At 38.1% G+C, this 16707-nt stretch overlaps 1 protein-coding gene across 1 annotated transcript in view; it reads right to left on the reverse strand.

The window, feature by feature from the left end:
• Positions 1 to 1581: 1581 nt before the first annotated feature.
• The window catches only part of ZBTB8A (zinc finger and BTB domain containing 8A), a 58838-nt gene continuing 43712 nt past the window's right edge, over positions 1582 to 16707 (reverse strand). Inside the window, exons 3-5 of the mRNA XM_070774458.1 lie at positions 13090 to 13913; positions 10111 to 10280; positions 1582 to 5483 (exon numbers count right to left, since the gene is read on the reverse strand). Of these exons, the coding sequence (XP_070630559.1) occupies positions 5151 to 5483; positions 10111 to 10280; positions 13090 to 13912 (1326 nt within the window). The 5' untranslated portion in view covers position 13913 and the 3' untranslated portion in view covers positions 1582 to 5150. The remainder of the gene's footprint in view (positions 5484 to 10110; positions 10281 to 13089; positions 13914 to 16707) is intronic.

A 16707-nucleotide genomic window follows, 5' to 3' on the forward strand; every position in this document is an offset into this window, starting at 1 on the left:
GATATTCCTAATATAGTTCTTTTATTACTCTGAAGTACTATGTGAATTCCCAGGCTGCAATAGGTACTGAAAATCAAATAAAAATGCAAATACATCCCAAAGTAAAAATGGGTTATTTTAAGACTACCCACTAATTTAGTGTCCATATTATTTGATCCTAATAAAAACTTTAGATGAGGGAACATGCACAGTATCTTGAAACTTCACAAAAAATGTTTTCTTGAACTCAGCATCCATATTTAAATTCTTCCCCCTTAATTATAGGGTTGAGAACCAGTGGACTGGAAGGTGAAATGGTTCTACTGCCCATCCTTAGCATCTATCAGGGAGGACAAAGGGAAACTTTGACTAGGGGACCTATTTTGTACATAAAAGAACCACTAGAAATATTAAAAAAAAAAAAAAAAAAAACTTACGCAGGCCCCATCTGCCAGAGATTCTGCTTTAATTAGGCAACTGTATTTTTAAAAGCTCCAGGAGTGATTCTAAAGTGCAGTCAAGGTTGAGAACTACTGATCTAGTAAAAATGTTCCATTTTTTCCCTTATGGGCTGAGTAAGTTAATAAAAGAATTAAACAGTTGTAAATAATATCAATAAGGAATTAAAAATATTTTCCCAATGAGCAAATCAAGAAACTGTATAATGGATCTGTGTATTTAGAAATCTGAAAGAGTGAAGTAAAGTGTAATTAGTTCTCAGACGTACTTGACAAGCTGTCTTTAATGTAATAATGTTTGCAAATAATCAAATCAAGCCCAAAGGTAAAGACATGACTGGCATTACCCTGGTCACTGGCTTCCTATCTAACAGTGATGAAATATGCAATGGTTTTTGCTGGTGTGAAGAAAACAAAAAGAGATGAGGAAAAGTGTTTATCATGCTTTTAAATAAGTACATTTCAAAATGTTTTGCCTTTGGGGAATTCCTTGACAGTCCAGGGTTTCCCTGCTAGCTGAGTTGGTAAAGAGTCCACCTGCAATGTGGGAGACCTGGGTTTGATCCCTGGGTTGGGAAGATTCCCTGGAGAAGGGAAAGGCTACCCACTCCAGTATTCTGGCCTGGAGAATTCTATGGACTGTGTCCATGGGGTCACAGAGCCGGACACGACTGAACCACTTCCACCTTCTTTCACTCTGGCAGTCCAGTCATCAGGACTCAGCGCTCCCACTGCAGGGGGCACGGATGGGGAGCTTAGATTCCGCATGCGGGTCAGTATGGCCGAAATAAAGTAAAATATAGTAAAAGAAACTTTCCACTGGAAAAAAAAAAAAGAAATTAACAAATTTGCCTTTAGAAGTTAGTCCTTTGGCTTCTCCTGTCTGTCTTATTAATATATTTCACTTTTTGTTGGCACTGATACTTTATGGAGAAGGCTGACAAGTTAGAAAATGAAGTTTTTAGATTCTCTGTGGATTTCATTTTTCTGGTCTCTTCATGGCACAATTAGCGTCAATAGTTAAGAAACTCCTGTATCAAAATAAAATATTAATTATACTTTACAATATATAAAGCAGCTGGCTAAATAATGCCACTGGCGTAACAATCTGAATCTTTTATCATTGAAACTCTTGTAACCAAAGTCACATCCTTTACATAATATTTATTCTGTATAGGATTTATTATCCACATACAATGACGTCAGCTTTAAAACAATGGTTATTTGTATAAACTCATCTTATAAAATAGAGTAATACACAACACACCTCAGTGATTTAAGCTGATATTCTAAGATTCAGAAAATCTGATCATTCTAATTCCAATTTCTGCATTGTTTCACTGCGTTGTCTTAGGTAGGTTGCTTTATTGTTCTGTGCCTTAATTTCTTTACCTTTCATGTGATAAACATCCTATTTCATAGATACTTAAAGAATAACATAAAAATTATTAAATACTTTGCAAATATAAAATGCTATATAAATGATAAATAGTAATACTGATCCACTCTAATATAAAATAACATACAACTTTCCATTTATAAAGTTTGGTCCTCCAGTACCTACTAATATCAAGCTTCCCAGTTAAACACATCTTATGCTATATTTTTTTTTTAGTGATTTTTTCCATAGTATGAAGTTTAGGACTCCAAATACATATAACCAGTATGAGTGGAAATTTCAATACATCTTAGCCAGACTTGGCAAAATAACTTCAATGAATTGAGTTCTGAGCTCATAAGTAGCTGAAACACTAAACTTTTTATCCATTCAGTGGTAACTTGGTCACATAAAAGAAGTAACCATGCTTGATTTCATCACTCAAACATACAATACTGAAAAATTTGTTCTGAAAAGGTCTTAAGATGTAGTAACTATAGAAACCTTGTAAAGATGTGATTTGCTGCTCTAAGAGATGCTATGGTTACCAGCTTAGAAGTGCCGGGAGGAGCAGGAGTAATAAAGCGAGTGTAATGCTCAAAGGGAATTTAAAAAGTGATCCAGCCCAGGGTTTTCACCGCTGGACTCCTGAGCTCTGCAGAAGTGTGTGGGGAAAGGCTTGCAAGGAGCTTTAACCAGAGCAGCTCTGTTATTAGTTTCCTTTAAATGCTGAACTTCTCTATGAAACAATTTATTTGAAGAAAGGGTTTCGTGAGTTTAAAAAAAACCTTTTTAAACCACCGACTTAGTCTATTTTGCTTCCTCCAGACCCTAGACATGACTGCAGTGGTGCTTTATTTTTGCAAAACTTCATCCCGTCAACCAGATACTCTTGAGGACCATAGACTTACAAGGGTATTCAGAAGCTGACAAACAGCATTCTTGTAAGAGCAAACTTTGGTCTAACCAACTTCCATTATTTTTCTAATGTTAAAAAAAATCTTGGCATAAATAAAGTTTATATTAACAGATTATACCCCTATGTAACATTTTCCCACATTTCAGAGCCAAAGAATTCAGTTTTCTTAGAAACCATTAATCGACAGTTTCACTCTAGAAAAGAATTGGTCTCTAAAGTCTTAGATAAATATGATATGATACTGTAGCTATTATTTACAACTTACAAACATGTCACAAATGTTCTTTTATATACTAAAATAACAGAACAGATGTGCTATCTAATTTGGTGAATCTGATAGCTGTTTTGTGGGGACTGCTCAATGCTTGTTATGAACAATTATGAGAAAGCGTATCTCTGATAAGGCTCTACAAGTGCTGGTGGCACCGTGTTCCGTGGACTTTGCTGACATTCATGCTGATGTTTGCATGCAGAATATAGTAGCATTAAAGAACATTTAGGTCATAGACTAAAGTGCGTTAAAGTATACACATGCAAGCATGACTTCATTTCTACAAATAAAGCTCAAATCAGTCATTTTTCTTATTGGCTCCAATGGTTCAGAATCATATTATACTTATGTTCCCTCTCTCAAGTGTAACAGTTTAATTGTTGAGACTCCTGATTCAGCAATGGTCATACTGGGAGACAACAAACGCAATGCACACTATCCAGTCTTGAAGCAACTGGAAATTTACCATCAGGAGAATCTTGAAAAAAAATATCAGAATTAAGTACCATAAAACAAAGTGGTTATCACCTATTAATAAAAAAAAATGAAAGAAATTAACCACTTTAGCCCACAAATTGGTATTAAGGACAATCGTTAATTAAAGAATAAGAGAAAATAATAACATAAAAACTATCTTGAGGTATGTCATGGCAGTTAAAAATACAGAGTGATACATGGAGCCTCTCTCTATCAAAATTAAATTAAAAGAAGCTTAATTGGGATAACTTGCCAAGACTTTTATGAAGGACAGTTCTTTACTTCTAGTATTTAATCTTCACAACTAAAATAATGCTTCTTCACTTTGACTGTAATTTTGGAATGTTTTATAATTCATATGGGGAGGTGTTAAAACTTCATTTTGTATCCTGGTAGAAAAGTTTGTTTTGAAAAATTACATAAACAAGCAAAGATGCTTAAAGAACTTAGGAGAATAACTTGTTCAAATAGTTTTATATATAAATTTTACATATAAATAACATAAAAACATGTCAATAGATACTGTAGGGACATTGCTTGACACTTCTTGAATAGCTCTAGTGCAAGGTATTATACATTGTCGAAGATGATTAAATTCCTCTTCTTTCATACGTTCTCATTCTCATAGGCTTCTTTTATAATTATTGCAGATTGGTGAGGTTTGACAATTCAAGGAGAGACAGATGAAAGAGGACTATTTAAAATCAAAACCTGTCCAATCTCTGGTCCCACCACTTACACTTTCTGACCTTAATTTCCTTATTTGTACATTGGAGACAGTGCTATCTACCTTGCTGATTAGGTGGGGAAATGCAAGAAAGAGCACTTTATAAATAATAAAGCAGTATATAAATGTAGGAAATTACTCTTAAGAACTGGTAAGAACCTCCAGTTTTTGTTTTCTTTTTTTTCTTTAGAGAAGAAGATAGCTATATTGACCGATCTTCAAAAACTACGTTGACAATATTAGGTTCCTGCTTTAAGAAAATGATGTCTATATATAATTTCTGGTCAGCTTCTTCATCTTTTTTTTTTTTTTTTAAAATACTGACTACATAAGAGTAACTTCTAATTTAATGACAAAAATTTCAAATATGAACAACTTCAAACATTTAGACTTGCCTTCTGCCATAATCCTAAAACACTTAGGATATTGGAATTATGATGGGTCATTTTAGATCCAAAGTTAATGGAAAGTCTAGTTAGTTAAGTCAGGTAGGTTTCCAGACCCTTAAATGTGCTCTGACCTAGTTCCCTGTGAAAATTCAATAGTGGTAGTTTACATGTTTTTGAAACACTTTGAAATTATTTTATATAAAGTTTGGTTGTGGTGAATTTATTGAAAATATTTTCTTTGAAAAAAGTTCCCTAAGTAGATTTTTCAATATTTTTTTAAAAAAGGTATTTCTGTAACACAATAAAAGTAAGAGGATTAATTGTTCATCCAGCGTGTCAACTCAAGCTAGGTCTTTCTTTCTAGTGCAGCAACAGATTTTAGGGCGGTAAAGTTCAGAATGAATACAATGGCCTGTTCAGAAAGCATGCAAGTGGTGTCAGGTCATTACTTTTAAGCTGATCTGATAATTTGTTGATTAGACTCTGGGCGTGGAAAGAGAGTCACACAAGAACGTCAGTGTAAGCTACAGGCTCTGTTGGTTCACACTCCAGCTACCTGATGTTGGGCTTTATTTCCTTTTCTTCTTCTTCTTCACTATCATCCACCTGTTGTATGACCAGATCGGCAGACCCATCCTCGACTATCTCCACGTACGATCTGTTCTCATCTTCCCCCATGTGCCATCTGGAATCCTTATCTCCATCTGATGGGGACATAAGATGCTGTTCAGCTTCCAGATCAATGGGGAGGCTGTCTATGCCAACTTCGGCGAGGCACTCATTACAGAGTCTGTAGCGCCTGGTTCCTTCCTGTACCACTTGACCTGTTAGGTCAGTCACATGGCGCTTGCATTTTCTGCAGATAAGCTTGCATGCCTGGTGAATCTGTGTAAAGAATTAAATAGCGATTAAAAAAACAAAACATTTTTCAAAAGCAGAATAGTTTGATATTCTAAGAACCAGTTCATAAATTTAACATGTTCAAAGCCAAGCATTAATATTAAATTAACATCTAGTTTATTAGAAAAAGGTCACAGGTTTTGGTAATAAAGTAATGTCACAGAAATATCAAACACTAGCTTTCTGTAAATTATATCTATTATGTTTTCATGGTTAATATTACATACCTAATAATTTCACATATCCCTTAATCCAATAGTATTTTTATATCTGAGGTAACATGGGACATATTCCCAGAATAATAATTGCAAACACTTAATATCTACCATATACTATTCTAAGGACTTTACATATCTTAATTCAGGAGAAAAAACTATTTTGTTATTTTGCTTAAGGAAGAAAAAATAATGTCCAAATTGTAAATTTATAAAAGAATATTTTTTGATGTAAGGATTATTGCCACTTTTATTAGTGAAAGATGTAGTAGAAAGAAGACTGGTCTAGGAACTGGAAGGCTTAGGTAACTAGTTCTGCTTCTGTCATTTTCTAATCTTGTCATTTATTAACCATGTATAGTGAAGCAAGTCATTTAAAACAGAAACCTGCCTCCAGCGTGACTGTCAAAGTATTTAACAACTGGTAAGGTATGGGTACCACGCAAACAGAATAGAAGCCTGATGACCAGAATGGATACTAGTTATAAACAACCAAGATGCTGGTTCTGCTACATATTGGTCTATTATTATTCGTAACTGCTCCCTTATTACCAATAGGGGTACACTTCAGGTTGTGTGGACCAAATGAGTTAATATGTGTGAAATGCTTTGGGAAGAGGTTATAATTGATGAATAATTATATATTATAGTTAGTAATAAATAACTTTGTTCAATAACTATCAGAGTAGTAGATTATAGATTCTTTTTTTTTTTAATTTTATTTTATTTTTAAACTTTACATAATTGTATTAGTTTTGCCAAATATCAAAATGAATCCGCCACAGGTATACATGTGTTCCCCATCCTGAACCCTCCTCCCTCCTCCCTCCCCATACCATCCCTCTGGGTGGTCCCAGTGCACTAGCCCCAAGCATCCAGTATCGTGCATCGAACCTGGACTGGCAACTCGTTTCATACATGATATTTTACATGTTTCAATGTCATTAGATTATAGATTCTAACCTAAAAATTATTACATAATATTAACTATATAATGCTAAATTAATGTTTATGGCATATTCATTCAGATAAAGTTGGAATGCTATGAAGTAGACCACCAAATACAAGTAATCAAAAAACCCAAGAAAACTAATGCAGTCTGGTAACACAGCTAAGAATATGTATGGGACTAACACTCAGTACACTTATTATCTTCTGCTTAACCACTGACATATTACTCAGTAAATGCTGAAAGTACATAATTTAAGTGTATCTTTATTTTTCCTGAGACAGTAGCAGTATTATGGTTATCATATGAGGCATTATTCTTGTTACAAAGTTCTGACACAGATTCATGTTCATCCCCCTTCAAATCCAACACAATTAAGAAGACAAAGAAATTAAGTGAAACACTGTAATGTTAAACTTGAAAATATTATCATGAACTCATTATTTTAAAAATATGCATTTCTAGCTCAGAAAGGGGCTTTCCTCATAGCTCAGTTGGTAAAGAATCTGCCTGCAATGCAGGAGACCTGGGTTTGATTCCTGGGTAGGGAAGATCCCCTGGAGAAGGAAATGGCAATCCACTCTAGTGTTCTTGCCTAGAGAATCCCACAGACAGGAGCCTGGCGGGCTATAGTTCATGGAGTTGTAAGAGTCGGACATGACTTAGTGACTGAACCACCACCAGCACAGAAAGAATATAAAAAGAATGCCCTAATAACAGTGAGCGCCCTGGGTGTTCAAATGTTGGTTTCTAATTTCATCCCCCACTGAAATGTACCATAGCTCCTTTGAGAAAAGGCTGATTCCAGTTTTGTGTCTGGGGAAGTATAAGATGGGCCTAGGGCTCTTTTAGAGCCAGAAAACTAAGACACTTTGAAAATTTAATGGGTTGTGAGCCAGCTTCAAGGATTCCCACTGCACAAATTTGAAAATCTGAGTATCAAAAAGAATAACAGTTATGGATCCAAACACAATGAATCAATGAAAATTCATGAGACTGTATGTTATTAAAAAAAAATAAAGCCAGAAGAAACTCATACATCATTTGAGGTTACTATTAAATCAACTCCTTACTCTGAAAATTGCTAATTAAAGGGAAATAAACATTTATATGCTTTTTCCTATAGAAACCCTATGTCAAAGTAACCAAGTAGCCCCAGGTGATGAAGGAAAGCTTTACTTTATAGAATTCCAGCTAGTAATACAGAAGGAAGGATAAAATCAGTAAATCATTTCACAACTCCAAGTAAAATTAATCATCTAGACAGAGATTACCAATTGGTATTAATATTATTAAATGAATATTGATGGGGAAATAGTCATATAATACCAAAGCAGTTCCACAGAGATTCTTTTCTAATTATAATACAATGGTATCATCACCCTAATCCAGAGATCAATCGTAATGTAATGATGGGTCCACCAGATATTATGTGTCTCCTAATGTGCTGTGCTGTGCTTAGCTGCTCAGTCATTTCTGACTCATAGCAACCCCATGGACTGTAGCCCACCAGGCTTCTCTTGTCCATGGGGCTTCTCCAGGCAAGAATACTGGAGTGGGTTGCAATGCCTTCCTCCAGGGGATCTTCCCAATCCAGGGATCAAAACAGGGTCTCCTGCATTGCAAGTGGATTCTTTGCCAGGTGCGCTACCAGGGAAGCCCCTCCTCAGGTGATACACAATTTTTTCCTTGATGAAAGTATTCAACTTGAATCCGTCAAGCCTTTAGACTAAACTTCTAGTTTTTGGAAAATGCAGGGGGGATAGAAAGACAAGCTAAATGACACCACGTAGAAGCAAGCAGAGAAACCCAGATGCAGGATATTTTGTAAAACAACTGGCTCAGTAATCTTCCCAGGCCAGGGATCAAACCCGTGTCTCAGGCACTGAACCACCAGGGAAGCCTCATGATAAAGTGCTAAGAATGGTACGATCTAGGTGGTAAATAGGATATTTTAATTTTCTTATTCTTACTTCTATTTATTTTCTTACTTTTTATAATGCATATTTATTGCTTCTGTAATAAAAGGTTCTTTTAATTTTTAAAAATTTAGCTTTAGAAATTAAGGAAGGCAGAGAGTTTGTTTTGCTCACTGCTGTATACCTAGTGTGTAGAAAAGGGTCTGGCTCAGAGTATGCTCAATATATATTTGTTGAATAAATATCTATAAAGTAACGCACCAAGTGACCCAATGCCCTTCAAAATTAAAAGGAGTTTGTATAAATGGAATAAAAGTATGAGTAATACTTCACAGATTTTGAAAAAAATTCTTGCTGCAAGATGAACAGTGAAATAAATCCTATGTCACTACCTTATTAAACCACCAGAACACTGAACAGAAAATTCCCTGAGATCTTTCTGACTGTTGACAGCCCACTCCCTGACTGAGAGTCGCTCTCTAACCCTTCTTATCCCCTTCCTTGAGGAGACTAGAGAAACTGGAGAGGCGTGACGGAGAGGGTGTAGTGTGGAGACGTCGGACAGCGGAACCAGACTGACAGCTACCAGACAAGGATTCAAAAATCACTAGTGGCTGCCGAGTATCTGTAGTGGTGATTCTGACCTAGACATTTGTGTAGCTTACATTGTCTTCGGCTCTGAAATGACTGGGATATAAAAACACGTTAGATTTTAAGTGAGTTGAGATGGATATTCAAAAGAATGTCGCTTGGACTTTGCTGGCGGTCCAGTGTCCAGAGTCTGCCTACCAATGCAGAGGGCACAGGCTCAGTCCCCAGTCCAGGAAGATTCCACATGCCACGGGGTGACTGGGCCTGTGCACAACTACCCAATCTGTGCTCTAGAGCCCCTGCTCCGCAACAAGAGAAGCCACGCAAGGAGAGGCTCACACACCGTAACAGAAGTAGCCCCTCTCACACCCAGACAAAGGCTGCTCGCAGCGACGAAGATTCAGCGCAGCCGAAAATAAATAACAGCTTTAAAAAAAAGAACATCCCTTACTTCAAGGTTTCAAAGGAGACTAAAAAAATCTGTTTTTAAAAATATATAGGGACTTCCCTGGTGGTCCAGTGGTTAAGAACACCCCTGCGAATAAAGGTGACGGGCTTCAATCCCTGGTCCGAGAAGATCCCACACGTTGGGGGGCAGCTAAGCCTGTGAGCCACAACTACTGAAGCCTGTCCTCTAGAGCCCGTGTTCCACAGGAGAAGCCACAACAGTAAGCAGCCAGCACACCACAGCTAGAGAGGAGCCCCTGATCGCCGCAACTGGAGAGAGCCTTCACGCAGCAACAAAGATCTCGAGCAGCCAGAAAATAAAATCGACAAATAAGACAATGCATCATGTGCAAAGTAAAAACATTAAATTAGAAATTTAAAAAGATACTGTAGAGTTATATGAGAAGATTTTCCTACTAAACTAAATTATCCTAAGGCAGATAAATGCATGTATTTCCTAAAAGTGAAACAATGAAAAACCATATACATACTGTTCGAAAATGGCTACTTAGATGGTCGAGCCGACTAAATCTTTTCCCGCAAGCTTGACAGGGGTAGGGTCTTTCTCCAGTGTGACAACGAAGGTGGCGCTTGAGGTCTGCCTTCCGCTTCACCACGTGTGTGCAGTACGGGCACTTGAACCTCATCCTGGGCAGGTCATCTGTCAGGAGACAGTTTAAGTCACCAGAAAGTTCGTCATCGCAATTCTAATAACATTAAGAATCCAAAAGGGGCTGGCGAGTCCAATCTCAGAAAGGTAGGCAAAAAGGAGAAGGAAGACATTTTACAAAGACTGGATTGTTGATGTTATCCTAAGTACAGAGCTATAACTTCAGGATCTGATTTATTTACAAAGTCTGGGTAATTTACACTGTCCCACTTATCTTTTTATTTAATGTCTTAGAGTTGCTAGATCTGAAAAGTAAAGTGGTAGCTGCGTGTTTAATCGTTCAATTGTGTCCGACTCTTTACAACCCCATGGACTGTAGCCCACCAGGCTTCTCTGTCCATAAGATTTTTCCAGGCAAGAATACTGGAGTGGGGTTGCCATTTCCTTCTCCAGGGGATTTTTCCCTCCCCAGCAGTCGAACCCGTGTCTCCTGCATTGGCAGGTGGATTCTTTACGATCTTAAAATTGTAGACACACTCCAAAAGTTAAAGTGTTCACTGTTTATGTTTTTAAGTAACTTATTTACACATATTTATCCCCCCTGCTCTTACTTTTCATACGGTTGTACTGCTTTTCTTTCAAAGGTGAAAAAGTTTCAAGGATATTTTAACCTTTAGTTTTAAAACTCATATGGATTCAAAATGTGACTTGTAGTTGGAGGCAAATATCATCAATTTAGTAATAGTTAAATTCAGCTGTCATTATTTATTTTAAAAAATTATTTTCTTATTCTTACTGCTACTTTGTATTTTTTGGCTATGCTGTGTGGCACGTGGGATCTTAGCTCCACCGCCAGGGATTGGACTCGTGCTCTTTGCACTGCAACTGCAGGGTCTGAACACCTGGACCACCAGGGAGGTCCCCCAACGTATTGAAGTCAGATTTAAATAACCTAGAATTATAAAAGGGCAAAGCCCAAGAAAGGATAACTTTTTTGCTGTTTTAAAATACAACAAAGATTTCCCATATTTGCTCTGTTATTTCTGTCTGCCTTGGTCAGTGGTAGAGCTCCTCAGGATTTTCAGTAAGTTTTGCAATATGATACAATCTTAAGTATTTTCATGTTAGCATCCTACAGGAAAATGTGATTAGTAAAAGTCAATAGGGGTGGATATTATCTTTAAATATGTTATCTACAACAAGATTATTTCTTGGAAATAATTTATATCACAACTAGGGAAATGTGAATATTGACTGGCTTTTAGTGATATTAAGGACTTGTTAATTTTATTTATACATGATAATAATGGTATTGTAGTTTTTTTAAGTTTATATTTTAGGGACACATTCTGAAATATTTACAGATGAAGATATATGATGTTTGAGATTTACTTAAAAAGGGGAAGACTTGGAGAAGGAAATGGCAACCAACTCCAGTATTCTTGCCTGAAAAATCCCATGGACAGAGGAGCTTGGTGGGTCCAAAGGGTCACAAAGAGTTGGACATGACTGAACAGAGCAGAGCAGACATACAGTGGATGCTGTTTTAAAATAACGTACATAAAAATTGTTTGTATTCTGAATATCCTATGTACAATAAAAGATTATTAAAATAAAAAGGGGGAAGAGTCAGGAGCAGAGGTACAAGACTGGTCATGAATGGGACTGGGTAATAATGGGTGCATGGGGTTAATTACACTATTCTCTGTACATATATATATATATATTTGGAACTTTCCTAAAATTAAAAAATTTAAATATACAGTCTAAATCTTATGCTCTGCAGTTTAATTTTATCACAATTTCCTTTAAATTCACATATAAACTAGTAAGCATGGCTTCCCTAATAGCTCATTTGGTAAAGAATCTGCCTGCAATGCAGTAGACCCCGGTTCAATTCCAGGGTCTTGGGAAGACCCCCTGGAGAAGGAAAAGGCTACCCACTCCAGTATTCTGGCCTGGAGAATTCCATGGACTGTATAGTCCGTAGGATCGCAAAGACTGGGACACGACTGAGGAACTTTCACTTTCATTTTCAAACTACTAAGCAAATCTGCTAACGATTAATTGGGGGGACTAGATGATACGCATTTCTAATCCTCGTTCTCTACTTTGACACTGTCAGCCTACATAATCTCTCTGCATTTTACTATCATAGAAATGAGATATCTCATGGTGTTGCACACAGAGTTACAGTACCAATGTTATATTTTTTAAAATTATGCATTTATATCTTAATAAAATCAGATTTAATTTCTTTTAGGTATTAGGGCTGTGAACCTTTGCCAATATGCATGATTGCTCTATTTAATTTTTCTATATAAAAATTCTCCTCCTGAGTGAATACTCAGAAAAAAAATAAACTAAAGTGAAAGTGTGATGTATAACTGAATCACTTTGCTGTACATCTGAGACTAACACAACATTGTTATGTTAATCACCTGTACTCCAATATAAAACTTTTAAAAATAAATTGAAAATATGTTTCTTAAGGACTGAGCCATTTAAAAAATAAATTAAAAATACGTTTCTTAAGGATTGAGCCATTTACAAAAGAGCTTTAAACATCTAACAGTAATCTAATCATCTACAGAGAAGCAGGTCTGGAAAATCATGGGTTTCTGACCCTCAGAACTCTATTGTTTTGACTTACTAAATTTACCCAATATTTTAATTTAAAAAATTTACCTTTTATGTATAGAAGAAGTACTTCTCTTCATTAGAGAAGTATGACCTTTTAAAAAGAAAAAAAAAAAAAACTTGGTTCAACTGCCCTAAAACCAAGGGCATGTTGAGACAGGATTGATTTACATTGGAGTCTTGGAACCTGATTGAGAGGACTAATTCTCTATTTGGGTACCTGGAAAACTTCTTGACGTGACATCAGATCCTTGACCATACTGATAGCTAACAGGAGTAGAGTCCATTTCCGCATTCATCTGTGCCTGTTCTTCAGACTGGGAAGCGTGGCTGGAAGAATCAGATGTCCGTGCTTCTCGCTTGCTTGACTTATAATGAGTCATTTCAGAAGGCTGTGACAACCTCAAATGTTTGGCCTTTTTAATGGAATCTTTCCTTTGTTCATGCTTGGTCAGAGGCTGTTGAGTATTCCTTTGGGAGGCTGGATGGTAATTATACTTACTCCAAGATTTCCCACTTATTATACCTGTTCCTTGATCTGGGCTTAGGTGAGAACGAGGAGAACTGCTTTCATCTTGCCAGCCACTGCTATAAAAAGAGGAGCGTTCTATTCCATTAGAATTGGCATCTTTATCAGAGAGGCTGAAATAGCGATCCTTTTCTTTCTCACTAATGTCTAACGAAGATTTAATAAAGGTCTTACATACACTGATGACATCAGTCATCTGAAGGAAGCTAGCAGCTGACATCACTTCTATGACATTCTGACCCGTGAGAGAGAGCTTGCCGGAATAGACAAAGTCCAGGATAACTGTAAAAGTGTCAGGAGAGAAGGCCTGAAATGTCGCTGTGGTTGGCTGACTTGTCTCCTTGGAGTTCTGAGAAAGAAGCATTTTAAAGTAGCCGCTACTAGCAAATAAGACATTTCGATGGGCTTTGAAGACCTTCCCTTCAACCAGAATACTGCAGTCACAAAATACATCCTGCCTGCGCTGCTCATTCAGTTGCTGCAGGAGGTGAGACTGATGAGAGGAGATCTCCATTCTAGAGAGGAAAAGACACAGTGGTTACCAACACTGGAGTAACACTGCTTCTCTAAGATGAGCCAAGTAAAATGACAGAAACCTCTGTCCTCTTTCCATTAAAAACACTTTCTCCTTAGAGAATATCATCTCCCAGACACAGAAGATAATAGGTTTTAGGATACCATGTAATACTCCTTTATGTAGAAACTTAGTTCCCTGAGCAGGGATCGAAGCCATGCCCCTGGCAGTGGAAGTGTAGAGTCTTAACCACTGGACAGGCAGCGAAGTCCCTACTCTACTCTTGTGCGTGAGTGCTCAATCGTGTCTGACTCTTTGAGACTCCATGGACTGAAGCCCACCAGGTTCCTGTGTCCATGGGATTTTCCAGGCAAGAATACTGGAGCGGGTTGCCATTTCCTTCTCCAGGGGATCTTCCTGACCCAGGGATGGAACTGGCATCTCCTGCATCTCTTGCATTAGCAAGCAGATTCTTTACCACTGAGCCACCCGGAAAGTCCTCTGACTCTTTGCGATCCCATGGACTATACAGTCCATGGAATTCTTCAGGCCAGAATACTGGAGTGGATAGCCGTTCTCTTCTCTAGGGGAATCTTCCCAACCCAGGGATCGAACCCAGGTCTCCCTCATTGCAGGCAGATTCTTTACCAGCTGAGCCACCAGGGAAGGGTAGTTCATTCTACTCTTAGTTGTTTGATTTTTAGACAATTATTTGTTCAGTCACAGAACCTGGCTTGAGCATCAGGCCTTCTGCTATATGGTAAACTAAATAGGCTTCTTTCTTGCTTCTATGTAGTTTTTAACCTAAAGGGAGTATCAGCATTAAACAAACATTCATGTGGAGTTATAAATGACAAGTGCTAAGACAGAAGGCAGAGAAGGCAATGGCACCTCACTCCAGTACTCTTGCCTGGAAAATCCCACGGACGGAGGAGCCTCGTGGGCTGCAGTCCATGGGGTCGCTATGAGTCAGACACCACTGAGCGACTTCACTTTCACTTTTCACTTTCATGTGTTGGAGAAGGAAATGGCAACCCACTCCAGTGTTCTTGCCTGGAGAATCCCAGGGACGGGGGAGCCTGGTGAGCTGCCATCTCTGGGGTCGCACAGAGTCGGACACAACTGAAGTGACTTAGCAGCAGCAGCAGCAGCAAGACAGAAGGAGGGTGCTCTTGGTATAAAAGTATAAACTAGTTTAGATTGGGATGGAGTGTGTTAGGGAATACCTCTCTGAGAAGTCACATTTAAGTTGAGACCTCAAAGGCAATTAGGAATTAACCAGGTGAAGAATGAAGGGAGATGATTTCTGACTCCAGCAAAATGGTGCTCTAGAAAGTACTGAAACTTCTGGTCACAAATCTCTAGAGATGCTGGCTAAAATTCAGTCAAAACTTTAAAGGTACGGCTGAGTTGCTGGGGCAGCAACATGGGCTCTGGTTTTCATCAGTAACAGAAATTGGAACCCCCTAAGGGTTCAACCTTATTGAAAATGGAATAGTAAACTTTGCCCCTAAGTCCAGAGAAAAGGCAAAGAAAGTTTTTCTTTGCAGGGCCTCGGTTGAGGGAAAAAAAGTCCCTAGGTGAGATATCAAATCCAAGGTTGTGCTTTGTGAAGTTCTGGAGTCCAGATTTATTTTCCTTGTTTGGTGTGGAAAACTTAAGCTGAAAAATTTATATGGGAATGAGTCTTGGGCTGGTGGTGTCTGTGGGGACACCTTGCAGAAGTAAATGCCAAACTGCTTAGGAGGGAAGCTCTCAGAACCCGAAAAAAGTGAAAGTGTTAGTCACTCAGTCATGTCTGATTTTGGGACCCCATGGACTGTAGCCTGCCAGGTTCCTCTGTCCATGGAATTCTCCAGGCAAGGATACTGAACCAGGTGGAAAATAAGCTCTGCTTAAACTGAACTCAAAGTCATTCTCTTCACTACATAGTGGCTGGCTCATTTCCAATATTGTACCACCATGATGCCTAATATCTCCTACCTTAAAAACTCCCCTTGATGGTTCAGTGGTTAAGAATCCACCTGCCAATGCAGGGGACACAGGTTTGATCCCAGGTCCAGGAAGATTCCACATGCGTTGGAGCAACTGAGCCCATGCACCACAACTCCTGAGCCACCGCGCTCTAGAGCTCCGCAATGAGAGGCCACCACAGTGAGAAGCCTGTGCACGGCTCAGAGTAGACTCCACTAGTTGCTACTACAGAAAGTTTACGTAAAGCACTGAAGACCCAGTATAGCCAAATAAAAAAAATAACAAAAACATAATAAACTCCCATTGATTTCACATCTATTTCTAGCCAGAAATAGATTTCTACTCTAAGTAGATTTCTACTCCATTTCTCTACTTGCCTTACACAAAATTCATTGGAAGAGTTTTTGTCTTGGCTTTTTTCATTTGCTAGCTTCACTTCTCCTATCCTCATCAGGTTTTCATGCCCATCCATCAAAACCCATTTTTCAGAAAGATCATCATTAGTAACTTCCATGTTGTCAAATCCAATGCTCACTTCTTTGTCCTCGTTTCACTGACACAGTGGATCATTCTTTTCAACCTGAAACCCTTGTTTCACTTACTTGGCTGCCAGGATACCACTCCTTCATGGTTCTTCAATTGCCCACTCCTCAGTCTCCTCTCCTGATTCTTCCTGTCTAATCTCTAAGTGCTATGAGATGCAGGACATGCTATCCCCAAATATGGCAACTTGATAGTGAATATCATTAACCAAAGGAGTCTGAGTAAATAGGCAGAAGCAGGAAGGTCACTCTGACACCCCCTCCCTTCTCTGCTGCATC

Source organism: Bos indicus, chromosome 2, assembly GCF_029378745.1.
Source record: "Bos indicus isolate NIAB-ARS_2022 breed Sahiwal x Tharparkar chromosome 2, NIAB-ARS_B.indTharparkar_mat_pri_1.0, whole genome shotgun sequence".
Lineage (NCBI taxonomy): Eukaryota > Metazoa > Chordata > Mammalia > Artiodactyla > Bovidae > Bos > Bos indicus.